At 38.4% G+C, this 21212-nt stretch overlaps 2 protein-coding genes across 8 annotated transcripts; one reads left to right on the top strand and one right to left on the bottom strand.

Moving 5' to 3' along the window:
- Window positions 1-1707: 1707 nt before the first annotated feature.
- LOC116254968 (sodium/hydrogen exchanger 1-like) lies at window positions 1708-17809 on the top strand. 7 transcript variants are annotated; one of them, XM_031630647.2, is made up of 16 exons: window positions 1708-2006; window positions 5072-5175; window positions 5290-5487; window positions 5561-5679; window positions 7800-7897; window positions 9450-9509; window positions 9641-9687; window positions 9758-9952; window positions 10066-10112; window positions 10694-10760; window positions 10919-11019; window positions 11114-11215; window positions 15556-15694; window positions 15770-15832; window positions 16693-16776; window positions 17336-17809. In XM_031630647.2, exons 3-16 carry the CDS (start codon window positions 5302-5304, stop codon window positions 17669-17671), a joined length of 1644 nt encoding a protein of 547 aa, XP_031486507.1. In that variant the 5' UTR covers window positions 1708-2006; window positions 5072-5175; window positions 5290-5301; the 3' UTR covers window positions 17672-17809. The 7 variants fall into 7 exon arrangements, with proteins under 7 accessions (XP_031486507.1, XP_031486509.1, XP_031486510.1 ...); XM_031630649.2 differs by having other exon boundaries at window positions 5072-5157; XM_031630650.2 differs by having other exon boundaries at window positions 1708-1966.
- Window positions 17810-17914: 105 nt separating this feature from the next.
- On the bottom strand, window positions 17915-20547 carry LOC116254967 (pentatricopeptide repeat-containing protein At1g08070, chloroplastic-like). Its single transcript, XM_031630646.2, has one exon. It carries the CDS (start codon window positions 20315-20317, stop codon window positions 18032-18034), a length of 2286 nt encoding a protein of 761 aa, XP_031486506.1. The 5' UTR covers window positions 20318-20547; the 3' UTR covers window positions 17915-18031.
- Between the last annotated feature and the right edge of the window lie 665 nt (window positions 20548-21212).

Genomic DNA, 21212 nt, shown 5'->3' on the forward strand with positions numbered 1-21212 from the left:
GTAACACACAAAGAGTTATATAGGAGTTATTGGGGATGCACCAAAAGTTTTAAGTTTTTAGTTAAGCTGACTAAAAGTGTTATATGCCGATGAATATATATATATATATATATATATATATATATATATATATATATATATATATATATATATATATATATAGAGAGAGAGAGAGAGAGAGAGAGAGAGAGAGAACAAATTTAAAAATTGTGGAAAAATGTGTTCTAAATATATGTTGGGCCGAATCAGGGCTCCCAATTCTCAACTAAGGCCAGCCCAACCCGATGAATTTTTTCAGTCGGGATGGCCCAAGTGTCAAAGAACCAGTTTAAACCTGGCCCATCAAAGGCCCAGAAATCAATTACCCATAGACTACTCCGTCGGTTGCCCACCCTAAAATATAGTTATTACTTTTTGGTGGCATTCTGGTCTTCTTTCTTGTGAATAATTGTGAATAAGTAAATCAGCGCATGCACATCCTTTAGTTATATACATGTTTAATTTTCTCTTCTTCTTTTTTTGTCGAAAAGTAAAAATGCAAAATCATTTGATACATAGATGCTGAATGAATACGGAAATATCGAATTTGAGAGCATAATTAACCGACAAATGAAAGAGCTAGGTCCCTGGAATAAACCGCATCATTCCACACCCGATTCCTCCAAGTTGTATCTCAATTTCCGCATTATTTTTTATGAAGGGTTAGTTTTTTCCCGCCCACTGTTGTCATTAACCGATATTTTGAAAAAGGCCACGTCGCCCGTTGATCGTTTGAATTTGAGTAAGTATAGGCGATAAACACGGATTCTGATAACGTTAACTAACTTTTAAAATTCAAGTTGCTTGAACTATTTGATAACAAAAAAGCAGGTGGGATTTAATTATGTGTAATTTTGGTCCAATGGGAGTACGCCACTTGTCGCGTCAAAGATTCTCTTCATAACGAAGTAAACTTATTGTTGTTCCCCTGATGCTCTACCGAACCAATGGAAGCACGCCACTTGTTGCACAGATAATTTTTCTCGTATGTGAAGCAAAATGTTTAAATTTTCCAAACGGGTACCGCGCCACTTTGTATGGAAAAACACTCGGATTGGAAACATCTGAAAAAATTAAATGAATTATGAAATTCTTTATCACCAGACTGTTTCAATGTTATTTTGTATATTATTTTACTCAATACAGAGTTATGTGATTTTATGATTAGTTATATATATATATATATATATATATATATATATAAAATATGCAGGGGCAAAACCCAAAAAAAAAAATTTGAAGAAGCATTCTTTATAAATTTTCATGTCTGAAAGTGCACTCACGTATGTAAAATAGTAAATATTTAAAGATATTCATTTCAAAAAAAAGAAACATCGAGGGGCTAGCCCATATGTGACTCCACTTCTGATAATAGATTAACTTCAATGAATGATGGTAGCTTTATTAACTCATAAAATTTCATTTGTCATAAACAACAACTTGTTTTTTTTTTTTTTCAGATTTTCAACATTATGCATCTATATCGGCTTTATGAAAAAAATAAAAATACAAGCTTAACTGGATGATGGTTCTCGGCCTCTCTGTTATTTTAAGAAGAAGAAACCTTCTACCAGCAAATAAAGAGAATTTAACGGGTGTCCGCAAATTGTTAGGCAGAGAATTCAGAGAGTGACCCCTTGTTCCCTTCCTCCTCTCCTTCGAGTCTCTCTCTTCGTTGGCATCTCTCTCTCTCCCCTCATTCCGTTTTTTCCGTTTTTCCTCTCTCTCTTTCTCTCTGAAGGCACTTTCGGCTCTTATTCCTCCTTCCTCTCTCCCTTCGCAAGTATTTTCCTTGCTTGTTCTACTTCCGCATTTTTCGGGTTCAGTTGTTCTTCTTCTTTCTTGTTGCGGGAAGAAACCTCGTGGTCGGGATCGTAGACCTCGCCTGGTTGGTCGTCGCCGGTAGTACCGTCTTCTTCTCCGCCCGGTTGGCGTCTCTCTCTCTCAGAGAACAGTTATTGTTTGTGGTACGTGTTTAAATGTGAAGAATTGAGCCAAACGAGTGTTTGCATATCATTCATGGTTATGAAAGTTTGTTTGAGAAGTTTCGCGGTTCTGGTCGATCAAGCACGGTAAGATGATCCTCTGAGATGAATTTTCTGTTGGCGCTACAGAGGGGATTATCTGATTGACACGCTGTCTCTGGCTCTCTGTCTTGGTGGTTGTCTCTATGTCTGTCTTTTAGGTACAGAAGAGGAGGGAGGGAAGTTGGGCTAGATTATTGATTTGTTTGTTGATTACTGTTTGTATTTGGTTTGCCTTCATACCGCTATTTGCCTCATGTGTTCATTGGTTGACAACTTCCTATGTAAGGAATTTGGGTCTGATGGTCACTACTGGCTGTTAAGGCACCATTCCTTTCATGGCCATCTTGCCATTTGTATTTTATTTTCATTCATGGTGCTAGTTGCCACGTATTCATTGATTGAGAATTTCTGATTGAAGGAATTCCTTTGGTGATAAGCATCAAGCCAACTATATACATATAGTTTAGTAGGCAAAGGAAGCCCTTGAGGGGCTACGGTGGTTGCTTTCAGTGGCTTCTTCTTGTACTTTTGATGGTGTAGATCATTGTTAGCAACATGTGAAACAACATATGAAAATGGCACACTATGGGATTAATTTAGTTTTACTTGGATGGATCACTTAAAAGTTAAAAAAAATTGATACGTGCAAGAAATTCTCCCCAGGAAACCTAATTAGAGCCCAAAATTGTAGCATTTTATTTTCAACTTGCAATGTTATTCAAACCTGAGATCTGATGAAAATGGAGTTGAACTTTATTGCTCATAGTTTGGAAAAGAAAGAACTCCACACATGCACGATATTCTCTCTAGGTAACCAAATTAGAGCACAACAGGCATAGGATATTATTTTCAACTTTCAATTTGATTCAAATTTGAGAACTGATGAAACAGGAATGGAAATTATTGCTGATAGTTTGGAAAAGAAAGAATTTCATAGTGCACAATTTTCTCTCTAGGAGATCAAACTAGAGAGCCAAAAGTGTATGATTTTATTTTCAATTCCCAATGTGATTCAAATTTGAGATCTGATAAAAACTGGACTGATCTTTATTATTGGTACTTGGAAAATAAGAAAATAATAATTTTGCATTTGGAACCAAATAAACCAATTCCTTTTGTTAAGAATCTTACCCTCCAGTTTTCGTTTTTACCAGCTATACTTTGAGAACTTAAGTTTGGTCACTACTCCTTCACTATGAAAGGTTGTCTTCTAAAGCTTGAACAATGCTTTTATACATGTTGGAAGTTGTTGCCAATTTTTTGGAAAACTCTTCTAGTGATATGGATAGTTTTAGTGTTTAAGCAAAAGTTGGTATTGGTGACAGAAAAGTGTTTGGGACAGAAGAATTCCATTTTACAAAATATTTAAGAAAAATTTCACCAAATGAACATTACATATCATAAGCTTTCTGATTTTCTAGTTTCTGGGACAGTTTATAAGCTATAGCATTTACTAGTTGGAACTTTCTGATTTTTTTTTTTTGGCAAAATGGCAGAGATCAGTGTTTGGGGCCTACGCTGGTCCCTTTCCTCCTTGTGGTACAACGCACTCAAACAGCCATGATACAACCCCTCACCATTTGAACCACCACAATTTTCACCTCTGCCTTCGTTCACCACAATATCCTTACCATTCATACCACCACTATCATTTTCATCATCACCTTCACAACTATTTTTCCTTATATACCCCACATTATCTGCCATTGACTTGATATCTATATTCATGTACCACTATCACCACCTCTATCACTCGACCACCATCATTTCCATTACATCCATCCACTATGTTCCTCACTATTACACTTCTATTTTCATATCACGATCACTACTGTTATCTCTACCATCATTTTCACCAACCTTTCTACCCTATGCCATGAAAAGTGATAGGTCCAACCTATGCAATGATTTGAGTTTAGAGCCTAAGTTGAGGTAGATACAATCTCCTAAGTTGAGGTAGATACAATCTCCCCTAGTAAAACAAACCAATAAAATGCATGGTTAAGTATAGAAGTAACAAATAGACTGAAAAATAATAAATAAATACCAAAGAAACCGACAAAAAAATTAATGTCACAATGATATTGACATATCAAACATTTCATAACGTGATAATGAGCATAATAAGATAGTACATCACATTCAGTAAGCAAGCTTCTTCATCTAAAAGCTTCTCTGTATTCATAACAAAGAGCAAGTTTAACATTTTTAGAGATTAACATTATTATCTAATATGTATATAACACATCTGGTGCCTTTTGGATACATATTACAAAATCTGCATAAAAATTATGCAAATTAATTGGATACATGATGCAAACATTGAAGAAGAAGAAGAAGAATCACCAACCTTTTTTTCTAAACTAATATCATTTACGTAGTCTGTTTTAACTCTTTGTATTAAAACTTGAAGAGAGTTGCTAAAGTATTCCGATGACCTTTTTCAAGAGTGTCCCCTAAATTTAATGGCAATTTTTTTGTAGAGTTAAATGAGTGTTACTTAAAATTTAGATGATCTAGAGTCAAGGATTATCACTCAAAAATTAGGTAGAAGGTGGCATTGGCAAAAAAGTGCCAACTTCTTTTTGGCTAATGGAAAAATTTGACGATTTCTTTTATGGCATTTTCAGAGGTGTTTGGGTCAATTTCTCTCTCTTTCATTTTCCTCAACTTTGCAGTTTTATGAAAATATTGTTTCATTTGGACCATTTCGTGCAGTTAGTTGATACATGCAATAAATAACTAAAGGAGTGCATAATACATTACAGTGTCGCACAATGTCACAAGCTAGATCCTGTATGTTTGCTTGTGCCTCTAGCTTGGGCCTGGGAAATTCGTTCTTGAATTGCCTACTTCGTGCTTCTGAATGGTACTCAATTGCATTATTAGCTGGAAAAGGAATTTGAATGATAGGATTATATGTTTAATGTGGTATGCGGTCCAATTGGCTTCCACAAATTTTGGTGGATTCTGATCGATTTTCTGTATTACTACTGGACTAACAGGCTGCATTAGCAAGTTGCTTACTTGATGATTGTCTGAGTCTATTCCTTGATGTTGGTGGTGATGCCTTAATATAAAGAATTATCTGGTATGGACTTGTCCAAAGGTTTGTTTTCAGGCCATAATGATTGTTGATATTACAGTATTCGAGTTTCTAGTCTGCTGAATGAGGTGGTGATTGGCTGACTGAGCATTCTCTTGTTCTCCTCTGTATTTCCAGCACATTAGAACCATGGAGATGACGAATATGGGGTCCTTTCATTCAATGCTGTTGAGATTGGGCCTCGTCGGTGCTTCTGATCATGCTTCTATTGTTGCAATAAACATATTTGTGACACTCCTATGCACCTGTATCATAATTGGTCATCTGCTAGAAGAGAACAGATGGATGAATGAATCTATTACAGCCCTCGTCAGTGTGAGTACCAAGCTGTGCATTATTCATTTATCTCTCTCTGAAGTGCATTACTGATAGGGTCTTCTTTGCCTAGGGGTTATGTACTGGAGGTTTCATTTTGCTGAGTACAGGAGGAAAAAGCTCTCGTATCCTGGTCTTCAGTGAGGATCTTTTCTTCATTTATCTTCTTCCACCTATCATATTCAATGCAGGGTATGTTCTTATCTTCTAGATTTTCATGATCGAAAGGATGATTGTCTTGATAAAAGTTCTAGGTGGGTTGTGTTTGTGTCAGCGCGTGTTGTGATGTTTACTAGAAAATGTATCTCTGGTTTTGCTTTATATAGTTGATCTTTCATGTGATGCATGTACCAGGATGTGAGGATGTCAATCATTCAGATGGTCGGATCTAATCTGATAGTCAACTTATGTCCAAGTTCAAATAGTTGAATTCAATAAGAAGATCTAAATCTGATAGGTAGTCAGATATGGATATTGTCTAGGTTTTTTCTTTCTGAATCCAGTCTATATATGATTTTCACAGACATCTGAATCCAGTTACATGTAGCAGTTCAAATGTTTTGTACTTTTGATATTGAACCCGAACCCCTTCTGAGTCAGGTTAGGAAATCTCCAGACAGTCAGATATGATAGCAGCTATATCTGATGCAAATTTGGCTATAGCATAACAACAATTGTTATTTCTGGGCAGGAAATCAATGGCTTAGTATTCCTTTCCCTGATGTGGCCAAGAGATGCCAAACTGCTTATTCTAGATTTCGGACATAAGCGTCACCATAGAATGGGTTTCAGAAGTCATGGCTGATTAGAAAAATAACATAGGTAATAGAAGTCCAAAAAATGGATCCAGAGTTCATATGGATTTGACTGCATCTTGAGATATTGCTTCTGGATCTATGTTCGATATCGTTATGCAATGTTCATGCTAGTCTTCTTGCTATTTTCCAATTTGTCAAATGTGTCCAAGATGACGACTTCATGAGATATCATGGGGCATCCAATGCTTGTGTTGTTTGAGGGTTCCCTAAGGAGTAAAAATTAAGAAGCAATGCAGGAAGTCAAAAAATTATGCATAACAGACCAGTATGACCGTTTGTTCTTCCAATACTGCCCAAATGGCATTGTTGTTTTTGTTTTGTTGTTTGTAATTTTAGGTTTACTTCAAGACACTACTTAGGAAAGAAGAAAGCTTCTCAAATTATAGTGTTGCACGAAGTATCTCTTTTATATACACACATATAATATGTAAGTCAGTCAATTATAGGCAAAGTAGCGTTTCAGTCTGTAAATTATTGCCCTGAAAAATCATCATTGTCGGCTGTTGCAGCATTTTTGAACCAGCCATTGATATGCACAATAGCATGATATTTTCAAAATGTTGCCAAAAGATATATCCAGTTATGTGACTACTACCGTGCTTCTGCAAGTTCCTTGAAAAAATTCCCTTTCTATGTATTATGTACTTCCTGTTTGTGATTTTAGTTTTTTTCCATTTTCTTTTATATTTAAAAAAAATATATAGTATTTCTTTATCATTTTGAGAAAATCACTATGGAATTCATTATTTCTTAATCTTCCTCAACTAGTTCTGAGAGATATTTACATATGAAGAAAATAAATTCCTAGAAGTCCTATTAAGAATTTGATGAGAATGTTACTGGTGAATCTGTATGTGACAAATATCAGTTGCATTTCAAAATATTAAAATAATTTTGAAAAAAAAGTGAATGACAAAATGGGAATGTGTTAATTTCTTTTAAAATATCATCTAATTCAGTTTTGATTTAAAATTTTCTTTAGGGATTCATGATATTTAAAAAAGAATGATTTTCATATACTTCAGAGTTCAGACCTTTTTTGGTATATTTTAGCATTTTAATAATTATTTTGAATTTTTTAATGTTCTTAAGAAAAATTGTAGAAAACTCATAGTTTCATAGAATATCGTATTTTGTATATTTTTAATGCTCTTCAATTCTCTAATTTTTCATGAGAAAAACAAATTTTGTGATTAATATTCGAGAAAAAATTGCCAATGAAAACTCCAGAATTTGTTTCTGACTATGATACATAGTATGTGTTTGTGTACAATTGTGTCTTCTTTTCATTATTATCAAATGGAACATTTGGAATATGTGGCGAGTACTGATAAATGATGGCACTTAGATGGACAATGTTGTGTTTTGGAAGTTGGTTATATTTATATTGTCCTACCTTGTCCAAAGTTGATGTCAGTGATTTTATGCTGTTCAGCTAATATTTATGTCAATTACTCTTCCACACTGCCATTTGCTGAAATTTTGGTGTTTCAGGTTCCAGGTGAAAAAGAAGCAATTTTTTCGTAACTTCATAACCATTATGTTTTTTGGTGCAGTTGGCACACTAATATCCTTTGGCATTATTTCAGCCGGTAAGACTCAAGTTATTTTGACCTGGGATACTGAACTGGCTTGTTTGTTTTCCCCTGAAGTTGGATTAGACAACTAAAGAACTACTCACTAGAAGAGTAAGTTGTGCCGTGGACCAATATGTGACGGGCAAAATCTTGCTTTTTTGGACTTTCGGTGGCTGTTGCAGATCAATCTACTGGTTCATAAACTTTCTTTTGATATCAGCCTTGTACAAAATATGATCAATTCTTTAGAGGATAATGTAACAGGTCTTTGAATTTCCCATGCTTCCAGCTAAATTGTCAAAATTGGAAGACAGACATAGGTTGTTTGGGACCTTAAAAGGGTTATACAGGACACAGCCAGGATTAGTCAGTCCAACTAGGTCCAAGCCTATTGGCTATTGATAAATGAAAAATTATATTTATATGGAAATAAACATAGAAACATATCTATCTATATAAAGAATTGTCATATGTATTTCAGATCAGGGATTAATCATTCAACCAATGACTAGGCTAACTGATTCACTAGTCTGACCAACTTGTTGCTAGAGTAAGACACAAGTTGGTCAACATCTGACTCAACTGACTACTCTAACTAGTCACGAATTTGACAACTAAGGTTTCCATGATTTAATGTGTTTTTGTAGTGGATTCTTTATTCATTACATAAACGTGCCTTTTTCCTTTTTGCTGGTCGAGTAAAATCCAGTCCTGAACCTTTCAAAGAGCAGCAACTAAACCCCTTCACTCCATGTGTTCAAAGTTTTCTGGGCCCATAGTCATGACTTTTCCCTTATTGGTGGTAACATGAGCTAAAGGTCATCAACCTGATGCTTCTCTTTGTTCAGAATGATGGAGTACATTCTAGAGATGTTGCAACTATACTTCCTAAGTGTGGGTTGCTAGAGCTGTACCCTGAAAAGTGGGATGTGAATTTTTCTGTAAAAAGCAGAGCATTTCGTGTTATTCTAATCAATAAAACGAGTGGATGAACAACCTGAAATCACAAATGGAGTAGGCAAAACTTTGCAGGTACTGCTTGTATGTGCTATATGGTACTTGCGCTGAAAAGAGGATAATGTACTTGGGCATCGTAAAAGGCACATCATTATGTGGTGTTTGCTTATTTTCTACAGAACAAGCCCTATTTTCTGGCAGCCATTTGGTTGATGGCTTCTTTGTTTAGTTCATGAGGTCAGTTACATGAAGCAATGGTATGAGCAGAAAGGGAAGCAACGCCACACACAAAACAAAGAAGATTGACAACAAAGAATCGGGTTTAATGTGGTTCAGCTTGAGTGGCTTACAACTTCGAGTCTTAATAACACTGTCAAATCTTTTCGGTTATGAGCCCTGTCTTTTTTGTGTCTTCCCTCATCCGTTTAATATCATCTCATCCAGATCTGTTGCTATCATGAGTCTTCTTTTGGATCCTGTGGGTCCTGAGATGTCGTTCTAACACGACTTCTCTCAGAATACTTTTCAGTTGTTTTGTTCTAATGATGTTTGAAGCAGGAACTGTTAATTTTTACTCCTCTGATTCTATTCTGTTTGGTTCTTGTTCCAGGGGCATGGTTATTGTTCAAGAACTATGATGTAGCTCTGTTGGATTTTGGAGACTATCTTGGTACTCTCTCTCTCTCTCTCTCTCTCTCTCTCTCTCTGTGGCAGTTATGTGTCCATTAACGTGATCACAAATGCATGTTTTTCTGATTATGTTTTTTTGCAATTCTATGAATCCGTGCAACCATTTTACAGCAATTGGAGCAATATTTTCTGCAACAGATTCTGTTTGCACTCTACAGGTGTGTTTGCTAATCCTTTATTTCAAATTACATGCTGCAATACTTGCTGAACAAATTCATTTTGTGACAGGTCCTTAACCAGGAGGAGACCCCATTTCTTTATAGCCTGGTTTTTGGTGAAGGTGTAGTGAATGACGCCACTTCAGTGGTGTTGTTTAATGCTATCCAGAACTTTGATCTGAGCCATGTCAGCTCTACTACTGCATCGGAATTGATTCTCAGTTTCCTTTATTTATTTGTGATGAGCACTTTCCTTGGAATAGTTGTAAGTTCCACGTTGTCATTGAGAATAATTAGTTTCACTTCTGCATGTGAATGTTGTGTTGTATCCCTTTCAATAGTTTGTAACAGGATAGTTTACATTTTTCCTTTCTGCAGGCTGGACTTCTGAGTGCATATACGATAAAAAAGCTTTATTTTGGCAGGTTAGTAATTCTTCGGAATACTTGGTTCACTTTTCCATGCATAATATGCAGCATTTGTTATCTGTAGTTCTTTGCCACTTTAAGCTTGTATCAGCTATATATGTGCAAAAAGGCTATATATTCTTGGAATATCTGAAAGAAAAAAAAACACACCAAGAGATGGAGTGTTCAGGTGACAGTCATATAAAAGATAAACAGAGTATTCAGTTAAGCAAGGGTATCTTGGGCTTGCTACGATTGACGTTGCACTTCAACCGATTAAGGTTTCTATCCTAGTTCATAGGCTGGTTGCCTTGTATGAAAAGCACGTGAAGGTTGCTTCCTCCCGTTGAACTTATTGTTGAAGTTGAATGTGTAGCCCCTAAACTAAAGCAATTTTTTAGCTAGACTCAAGCAGTCCTTTCCAATGATAAAGTTCCTCTAGTTTTCGGATTTGGTTCATCTTTCCATCAGAAGCTCTTGTTTTCATGTTTTCGTTCACGAGAAGATGAACGTATAGGTTTTGCTTTTGCCCTTACCTCTCATCTATAGAGGATGTTCCCGTTCTTTCCTCTGAAATGTTTCCTTTTTCTTCTTTGCAGGCATTCCACAGATAGAGAAGTTGCATTAATGATACTGATGGCATATCTGTCTTATATGTTAGCTGAAGTATGGATTTTGTTACTTTTGTTGCTGCTAAATATTTCACTTTTTGTATTTATATGTTGTCTCAGTCCTTTGGGAATTTTATGCTTTCTAGTCGTGGGAGCTTTAAGAGCTGATCAGTTGCAAAATTTATCTGTCCTTTTCTCTTTTTTCCCCTGCAGATTTTTAATCTAAGTGCCATTCTGACAGTTTTCTTTTGTGGGATTGTGATGTCTCACTATACCTGGCATAATGTGACAGAGAGTTCACGAGTTACCACCAAGTAGGTTAAGCACATTGTCACTAAATAATTTGAATGATATGAATGTTCAGAGCTCCTCATCACATTTCTTTGTTGTTGTTTGTGTCCATTTCAGACATGCATTCGCTACCATGTCGTTCATTGCTGAGACGTTTATCTTTCTCTATGTTGGTATGGATGCATTGGATATTGAGAAGTGGCGACTAGTAAGCAGCAGGTATGGCTTGTACCAAAGACGCATAAGCTTAGATGGCAAAGATCCATAGATTCTAGTTCTTACTAAACATGCTCAAGGTTAATCAAATCTTCTCTAATTAAAGATGAACTTGGAACTTATCGTCCTTGTTAGGCACTTCAAGCTTGTTAACAATGTAAAATACTTTACTGTGTAATTATTTGCACAGGTGGTTTGACACAGAGAATGCTGATAGTGGTTTGGAAGTCTTTCATTCAAATGAGAAAAATCAATTGATTGGGACCATGTCCCATTCGTTCCTAGTAAAAATGGATAAAAGAAATGGGCCCAACTCAAGTTGAGCGGAGTTCAGCGAAGTAAATTTGGACACGATTTTCAACTTGCTAAGTGCATCAATCATATATATAGTAACTGACAGGAAGTACTGAACCTTGCTGATTGTTTGATCTTGATCTTAAGACTTTTGCATGTGAAAAAGTGATTGCCTCCTATAGATGTTAGACATCATTGAGCACCTGTATGTATTTCTATCCAAAGAATGTTTCGAGGTGTGTCTGATCAGAAGCTAACTCTTAGATCCTTCAAGGCTAACATCTTCACCTGCTTTTATGACCTTCACAGTCCTCAGGTTCATGCTAATGAGGATCTAACTTCAAAAAAAAAATGTATAAAATAGATCAAGCAACTGTGTTCAAAATCTAGTGGCAGTCTAGTATTAAGCCTGAGCTCATTATAAGTGCATCCTCAAACTTAAGATCTTTCAGCTTTTACCTGGAATTCTTTCGTGCATTTCTTTTCATTTATGAATCAAGTTATAGATATATGTAAATTAGATCTCAAATACACAAAATCAAAGTTCAGATAATGAATTTGATAAATAGCACTCTGAACTAATCACTCAACATCACAAGTGCACTAAGGTACAAAATACAGGTTCATGCTAATGAGGATCTAACTTCAAAAAAAAAATTGTATAAAATAGATCAAGCAACTGTGTTAAAAATCTAGTGGCAGTCTAGTAAGCCTGAGCTCATTATAAGTGCATCCTCAAACTTAAGATCTTTCAGTTTTTACCTGGAATTCTTTCATGCATTTCTTTTCATTTATGAATCAAGTTATAGATATATGTAAATTAGATCTCAAATACACAAAATCAAAGTTCAGATAATGAATTTGATAAATAGCACTCCGAACTAATCCCTCAACATCACAAGTGCACTAAGGTACAAAATAAATAGGTAATCTAGTCCTCGGGAAAGCAGAGGCAAGAAGGGGAACCCTTAAATGTGCAGCAACTAATAGTGTAGCTGTGGGAACTAGCCATGGCAACCTAACTCCCCGTCAACGACTAAAAATGACCCAAACTGACTTAACATACAAATACAAAGATAAAAAATAAAAATACAGAAAGGAAAAAAAAAAGTAAGAGAAAAGAACCTATGTATGAAGTATATTTGCAGTATATGCATATATGGCTACATATACACAATTACACATATATATGATCAATAAACATATAATAAGATTTCCAAGATAATTCAAATCCATACTTTTTTAACTAGATTTGGATAATTTCAAATACTGTAAATTATTAATCCAGATCTGAAATCCATCCCTTCGTGGGTTCATTTTGTAAATAAAGTTGAAAAAAGAAGTGGTTTGCTGTTTTTCTCTCCCTTCCCATTAATTCAGAATTTTGCTCAAGTTTTAGATAGTTTTTAGCTTAATTTTAGCTTAGTTGTGAGAGCGGACGGGTTAAGACTCGTTAATCTTAATCCGTCTTGCATTAATTGGTATCAGAAGGAGGCTTTTCGGGCATCTGAGTTCGCCATTAATGGACCAAGTGCAGCAAACCCTACTGACCTTAGCAAGGCATGAATCTACCTAATTATCTTATATCAGACAAGGATTTGCTGCTACGGCAAGAAAGTTGGATGAGATTGAAGCCTCTACGGACGAGATTAAGGATACGTTCCGTTCAGTTCTGCAACTTGCAGGGAGCTTCCATGGACTTTCTGCTGCCTCCAACCCGAGTAAATCTGATTTGGGGGGATATTGGAGCCGTCGACTAGTTGCCGTTGTTCAGCCTGCTCATCATGGACAGAAGCTGCCGGTTTCGCCGCCCAACCCACTGCCCGTCGGCAAACACGGCACGAGGGGCGATCACCCCTGCGATCTGCCAAGGCGAGCCGATGCTGAAGATGCAAAAGCGGTTGAAGCCAACCGTCGGCGGGAGAGAGACCCAAGAGCAGGCGCCTCCTTCAACCCAACAGCGGCTAGCGACCGGAGATGAGGGCGTTCGATCAGAGGATCGATGGAGGCCGACCACCGTTGGGGAAGATGGAACCAGGGAAGTCGCCGGACGGAGAGACGCCATCCTGCCGTTGTCTTCATCCCACAAGCCGCCTGCACTGAGACCCGCCGTTGGTGTGGGTAGTCGCTGGGAGGGATGGGGGACGTCGGCAGCCCTGTCTTCGACCGGAGAAGGAGCCCGAATGGCAGCCGGAACCAACGGAGCCCGCCCCTCACTCTCTGCTCTGCCCATTGGGGGTGGACAGCGGCTGGAGGCGTCTCCGTCGCCGGACCTTCCCGTCGCCGTGGGTAGACTGCCGGTGGACTTGCGCTCGTCGGCGACCCCTCTTCCGGCTAGGGGAGGTGCCGGTTTTGCAACCAGCGGCAGCAGCAGGGTCGACCTGCCGCCCGACGCTTGTCGTTGAAAACTAGTGGCCTCTGCCGCCCGAACGGGGCTCCGCTAGTGGGCTCGCCGCCCGCCGGAGAAGAAGAAGACGGGGGCGGCCGCCCTCCGCCGCCCAATCCCCCCCCGACATGAAAGGGGGGAGGCGGTGGGCGCTCCCCTGCAGTGGGGGCGGTTTTCCCTTTCCGCCTCTACTTGAGGCGGAAGGCGAAAGCGAGCCCGCGGGAGCGTCCCGGTTCCTTATGGAACCGGATCGGATCCGTTCGGGAGTGGGACCCGATTTGGATCCGTTACACCCGATTTTCGAGTTCGGGAATCCGAATCCTGATCCAAACCCGCCTTTGGACGGAGTCGAAGCTCACGTTCCATGCTCAAAACCTCCGCCGAAGCCACCACCTTTGATTAATGGCAAAAACGATGTTTGGCGGTCCACCACCCTAGCGTAAGCAGGCGTGCAGTGGGCCTCTTTTTGATCTGATCTTAGACCTTTTTAGATGAATACCCATTTTGGCAGATTAGGAGATTTAAAATTTGGCATTCATACTTTTGTAACTAGATCTAGATAATTTTAAATACTGTTAAATGAATTCAGATCTGAAATCCATCCCTTTCTCTGTATAAAGGGAAGTGAGTTCATTTTGTAAGTTGGAAGTTGAAAAAATAAGTAGTTTTCTGTTTTTCTCTCTTCTTTCCCTTTAGTTCTTTTGTAAGTACAATTAAAAGTTGAAAAAAGAAGTGGTTTGCTGTTTTGCTCTCTTCTTTCCCTTTAGTTCAGTATTTTGCTTAGGTTAGTTAGTTTTTAGCTTAATTTCAGCTTATTTGTATGTGGACATTTGGCATATTTCCATGATTGACTCACATATATCACGATATTTTCGAAAACCTCGTGATAGAGAAAATCACAAAAAACTAAAAAATCGGGAAAAGTCTCTCATCAAAACGAAAATCCCGCGATTTTTTTTCCAAGATTTTAATACTTTTAATTTTGAACAATTTTAAGTTTTTTATGACTTTTATGATTTTTTTTAAATTTTTTTTAAACATTGTGAAGATTTTCTCAAGAAGAATAACTTCACCTAAAAATACCCGATAAAAAACCTCTCTGATATTATTTTCTTGAGAACAATATTTGTGACAATGGTTGAAAATGTGGCAGTAAGCTAACTATTAGTAATTTAACAGCTGTCTTTGAGTCAACTAATTGCCCAGTACCTTGCAAAGTATTCATGCGTGCATATATTCCGATCTTTGAGTTCATAAATTTAGGCTCTTAGCATTAGGTTTTCCTAGCTTTGCAGGCATGTAAGCATACAAAAATTACAACAATTCTCATTCAGGACTGTGGGCTTATTGCCTTCATTTCGTCCTTATTGCATGGCATACAAGAGTGTGTACATTGTGGATTAACTAGAATGGAGGTTAAGGATTCATGATTTAGAAGATAACTCTCCTTGTTGAAAAAGCAACATGCACGTTGATTCATTATATGTTACTGTTCAGATTCTCTTTTAAACATGGCACGGACAATTCATGAGATGCTTTAACAAAACTTCAACTCTGATATCACAGTTTTGCTATACGATAAGCTTATTTATGCCTTTGGGTTAGTCCTTTCTGTTGCATCTAGTTTCATGTTTACTCTTATGACTAATACTTTCTCTTTCAGCCCAGGAGAATCAATTCGCTTGAGTTCCATGTTGTTAGGATTCGTTATGGTAGGACGAGCAGCTTTTGTATTTCCTCTTTCATTTATGACCAACTTAACAAAAAACTCACCAAGTGAGAAGATCAACCTTAAGCAGCAAGTGAGTTTTAATCTTTGATTTCTCATGAAGCATATTGACTGGATGAGAGATCTTGAAACTGAGCGGCTTTTTCAGGTCATTATCTGGTGGGCTGGGCTGATGCGGGGAGCAGTGTCAATGGCACTTTCTTATAATCAGGTGATTTTATGATCTAAAGAATTTATGCACCAGTATTCCACATGCAGAGATGCGTTGTTTCTCATGCCCAACGCCATGCACTGCCTAGGGTTACCGAGTGGCTTTGTCTAAGAATTTAATAAAAGGGTTCCTGCTTCCTGTTCAGTGAACTGCCCATGGAACTGATTCTTTCTCTAAAGATCAACTCAATTTGTGTTTCTTTCAAGTTAAAAATGGAGATTACGTATATAATTTGTTGATGGAAGAAAAAACAGTGTTCTTAAGTTTGGCAATTCCAGTTAAATGGAGATTTGCTAATCATTTTGTGAGCCGTTATTCAAAAGAGTGAAAGGCAACGATCCTGTTCATGGTCGGAATCCCGGTGTGCCGCTACTGATGAAGAAGACAACTTTTTGGTCGTCCAGAACTGATTTAAAAAAAAAAAGTTTTAAGCTGTCCATGGTTTCCAGGCATGTTTGATAGTATTTCAGAGATTTGGCAAGGTGAGCTTGGAAAAGTCAACTTGTTAGCTGTAGTTGGATCTTGATAGTCTTCTGAGAAACAAATGTAAGGAGGTTAGGCTAAAAACTTATATGCTTCATGTATTCCTAGTTAGTTTTCTCCTAGGAAGATTATACCAAATACCGACCCAACAATTTCCTTGGGCTCTTCTCAAGTAATACATTTATGTGTCTTCAATTACAGATTTATTCTTAATGAATTTGCAGCTTCCATGGGCTTTTAAATGCATAAAGTTCCTCATATATTACTTTTATGTCCTCAGATTACAGTTTTGTTGTTGATTGGAAGACATGTTTGCACATGGTATATGATCTTTTATGATTGATCTTTCCCTCTGATTCTATAACATGATCTTGCAGTTCACTCGATCTGGCTATACTCAGTTGCGGGGAAACGCAATCATGATTACTTGCACTATTACAGTAGTCCTTTTCAGCACTGTGGTAAATAATTATCTATGTAGCTTTTCAGTTCTTTGCTTGTGGGTGCGCATAGTTATCCTCTTTTGTTCTTTGCTTTCAAGTTTCAACTCATGGGCTGAAATTGCATCACAGATAGTAGCCCTTACCACTTTCATTGATAAGTTGTTTATGGCCCTACCACAATGTCGAGTCTGTCTCCTGTTAGGGACTACTTAACCTGTCCAAAGAAATGAAATCTTAATGGAGAAGAAAATTAGCACCTCCTAGTTTCTATTCAAGTTTCCACTTTAGAGAAATAGATTAACGAGATCATCAAGAAATGCCATCAGAATAAGCCAAACCATCTTCTTTATTTTGACAAGGACCTTGTGCATATGCCTTTGATTTGAGGACTTGGTGGAGGATAATGATCTTTCATGCATTTTCATGCAATTGTTCTGGCAATAGATCTTGTATCCTGTTAAGTGCATAACATATTTCCCAAAGATAATATCAAAATCAACTTGGTCTCATGTCCTCCTTGATGCTTTTAAACATATGATAGTGGCATTTAATTTTATTAATTGTCCTGCCCTTCCAGGTATTTGGTCTGTTGACGAAGCCATTGATCAGGATTTTGCTGCCCCATAATCCAAGGGCAACGAGTAGTCTATTTTCAGAGCCATCAAGTCCAAAATCCTTCCTCATACCGTTCCTTGAGGATTCACAAACTCCTGAATCCGATCCTCTAAATGTTCCAAGGCCGACCAGTCTCCGGTCGCTCTTGACCAAGCCAACTCGTACAGTGCACTACTGGTGGCGCAGATTTGATGATGCCTATATGCGCCCTATGTTTGGCGGACGTGGCTTTGTACCTTTCGTGCCTGGCTCCCCAACAGAGCAAAGCAGCAATGACCATAGTGCTTATTTCCAGTGAAAATGTGTAAATATTTTTTTATAGATGCTTGTTTTCACGTGGCTACCTTTTGTTTGCAATAATCATAGTGCTTATTTTCAGTGAAAATGTGTAAATATAATTTTATAGATGCTTGATTCCTTCGAAACAATGGCTTCATATATCTATTTATGGCTCTTCTAATTAATATGATTCAGTTTAGTGACCTTTGAAGTGGACGATATTCTTTTTTGTCAAACCAGCATACCCTCATGCATTGGTGCTAGAAATTGAATGGAGCAAGTGACATGATAGCGTATGAGCATCATCAAAGTAGTGCAGTTAACGAAGCTTTTGGTTTGCTGACCACATTCTGGTGGGTAAGGCTAGAATCAATTGAATCTACCAATATCCTCTACATGAACAATGACCTTCTCTAAAATGGTGAAAACGATTGCGATCTCTTATTGTTATTTCTCTGCCAAGAAGCAAAGAAATAAGCTCAAAAGCTCGATGACAATCAACACATATTCTAAGGTTCTTCACTATTCTAATGGGTGTTCCAGGCTTGGTGGTGATAAGCGCAAAAGAGACTGCCAACTTCTCACTATGCCTATACAACGCCTGTTCTTTTTCTTCCTCATCTAGAATGCCTCTTAAAACAGTTCCTGTATCAGGTGAGTATCCCATCGGCTTCAGCTGTTTAGCCAATTCATTCCACTTTGCATAGATCTCGGCCCACTGCGGGTGTGACCTGTCCCCAGCAGTGAATTCATAAACAGAATCCCCTATTTCTACTGCACTACAACCGGGTGTCTTCCTAACACCTTGAGATCTCATGCTTTCTCTCATTCTAGCAACATCTTCCCATTTGCCAGCCTTGGCATAGATGTTCGACAAGAGGACATAATTACCATCATGGCTTGGGTTCAAGGCGATGAGCTTTTCTGTTGCTTCTTTGGCTAGCTCAAGGTTCTGGTGAAATCTACAAGCACTTAACAATGCTGCCCATATGGCTGAATCAGGCTCAATTGGCATTTTCTCTATGAACTCTCGAGCTTCAGCAAGATGCTTGGCACGGCCCAGGAGATCAACCATGCAACCATAATGTTCTATCCCGGGCATAATTCCATATTTAGCTTTCATGGAGTTGAAAATACTGAAACCATGAGACACCAAGCCCTCATGGCTGCATGCACTCAATAACGCCACAAATGTGATGTAATTCGGAGAATAACCTTCAATCTCCATCTGTAAGAATAGTTGCAGAGCCCCATTGCCATGCCCATGCATAGCTAAACCTCTTATCATGGCATTCCAAGTAGCCACATCTCTTTGTGGCATCTTAATAAACACTCTCCACGAACTATCTACGTCTCCACATCTTGCATACATATCAACTAATGCAGTCCCCAAGTAAACATCCATAGGTATCCCATTTCTTTCGACATAGTTATGAACCCATTCACCTAAGCCCAATGCACCCAGCTGAGCACACGCTGAAAGCACACTCACCATAGTCATGGCATCTGGCTCGATGGCTTCTGATTGCATTCGTCGAAACAACTCTAATGCCCTACTGGGCTCTTGATTCTGTGTGAATCCGCCTATCATTGCATTATAACATACAGTATCCTTATCATGGATCCCACTAAACACACGGTAGGCATCATCGATCCTCCCAAATTTAGCATGAAGATTAACAATGGCAGTCAAAATTGACACTGAGTTAGCAAATTCTGATCTCGCAGCAAGATCTACTACCCAATTCACATTGTCTGAATTTGACATGTTGGACACAATTGACATAACTGTTAACATGGTAGCCACTCCTGGGCTGACGCTCGACCCCACCATCTGTGAAAACACCATCAAAGCATGCTCACCCTTTCCATTTTGTGCATATGCTGCAATCATGGCATTCCAAGACACCAAATTCCTTTCAGGCATTTGCTCAAACACCCGGCGTGCCTCCACCAAATCACCTGCCTTAGCATAACCACTCAACATGGTATTCCAAGAAGCAACATCTCTCTCCGGCATTTCATCAAACAACTTGCGTGCGCTCACCATATCTCCACTACTCACGAAACTTCCAATCAAAATATTCCACGAAATCGGATTAGGCTCTTCGATCCTGCAAAAAGCACACAAAGCGGAGTCCACATCCCCGCATTTCGCGTAAAAATCAACCAACGAATTCCCCACAAAAGCATCACCAGCAAGGCCGCTCTTCACCGACATGGCGTGAACCGCCCGCCCAGCCGTGACAGCCAACAGGGCAGCACAGGCCTTGAAAACATAAGGCAAGGTGTACTGGTCGGGGAAGAAGAATCCTCCTTCCAGGACGTGGACATAGAAATGGAGGGCCTCCTTCATGAAGCCGTTCTGAGTATAGCCCTTAAGCATGGCGTTGCAGAGGACGAGGTCAGGATGTTGGGTGCCTCTGAAAAGAAGGTATGCGTAGTCCATGGCGCCTGAAACAGCACAGGCTCCCACCATCTTGGTGACCAAAACGACGTCTTGGTTTAGGCCGCCGCGGAGCAGCTTGGCATGAATCTGCTTGAGCTGCCTTAGCGCAAGACGCTTCTTGAGGAGGGGGGAAAGGTGTCTCTCATCATATAATCGTGGCAGGTGGTTGCCCTTGACAGGCTCAGATACCAAAACTGATACTGCCATCGATGCCATTTTTTGGGAAGAGAAAATGAAAACTGGTTCCTCATCATCAGCGTCTAGAAGTTCTTTCACTCTGTGACGTGTGGTGGGAGTGCAAGCATCAGAATGATTGCAGAAAACTACCGTGGTGTGTCTGGGCAGGTTCTTTTTCCCTCTCCTTTGAAGAGATCCTTTGGTTTTGTTTTAAAAGCGCTTTTTAACTTGTCTTTCCTGTGGGAAGATTTTTCTTCGTTTCCTTGTAAGATGAATCACATTTTCCAGGCATGCATTTTGCGGAGATTTACTAGGAAATTATGCTTTTTGGTAGTGTTTACCATGTCTTAATTCTAATTGTTCATGAATGTAAGAACCTTTTTCTAGCTTATTTGACCCAAAAAATTTACAAGTCTCACTACTCGAAGTAGCATTTCACAATGTTGTATTACAGTATCAGTGTTTGGAAACGGATGGCTTCAGAGAAGCATCTCACTACCACAATAGCATTTCACAATGTTGTAAGGTTGTATCAGCTTTTGGAGGTGGATAGCATTAGCACCTATGGGTCGCATAGAATTTGGCTTTTTTGTTCTTTGTTTTTCCGCTTTTCTCATACTCAAAACGATAAGAATAATCTAAGAGAATGTAAAAAGCCCAGAAAACAACATACTGGCCTTTTGCATTAGAGGGATTAATTGTGCCTCAGGAAAGTTTCTTGTTCGGGACTATCCTTTGTCTATAATTTGGAAAAATAAATACTTTTTCAAAATTTTCTAATAAGGTCACATTTTTCATACAAAAATATCAAATATGGGTATGAAGTATACTTCAGTGTTAATTTAAGAAACAAAAAAAATGTTCAGTTGCAATTACTTATTTTCTCAATATTATCTTCGACAAACTTGCATTCTTACTCTCAGTTACTTGTATC

The sequence above is a fragment of the Nymphaea colorata genome, chromosome 5 (assembly GCF_008831285.2).
Source record: "Nymphaea colorata isolate Beijing-Zhang1983 chromosome 5, ASM883128v2, whole genome shotgun sequence".
NCBI classification, from domain to species: domain Eukaryota; kingdom Viridiplantae; phylum Streptophyta; class Magnoliopsida; order Nymphaeales; family Nymphaeaceae; genus Nymphaea; species Nymphaea colorata.

Excerpts from the sequence above, each read along its gene's own strand:
- LOC116254968 (XM_031630647.2), top strand. The coding sequence starts at position 5,302 with ATGGAGATGACGAATATGGGGTCCTTTCATTCAATGCTGTTGAGATTG. Across the intron at positions 5,488-5,560 it reads CTATTACAGCCCTCGTCAGT|GGGTTATGTACTGGAGGTTT; the intron begins GTGAGTACCAAG and ends TTCTTTGCCTAG. Across the intron at positions 10,113-10,693 it reads AAAAAGCTTTATTTTGGCAG|GCATTCCACAGATAGAGAAG; the intron begins GTTAGTAATTCT and ends TCTTCTTTGCAG.
- LOC116254967 (XM_031630646.2), bottom strand. The coding sequence starts at position 20,317 with ATGGCATCGATGGCAGTATCAGTTTTGGTATCTGAGCCTGTCAAGGGC.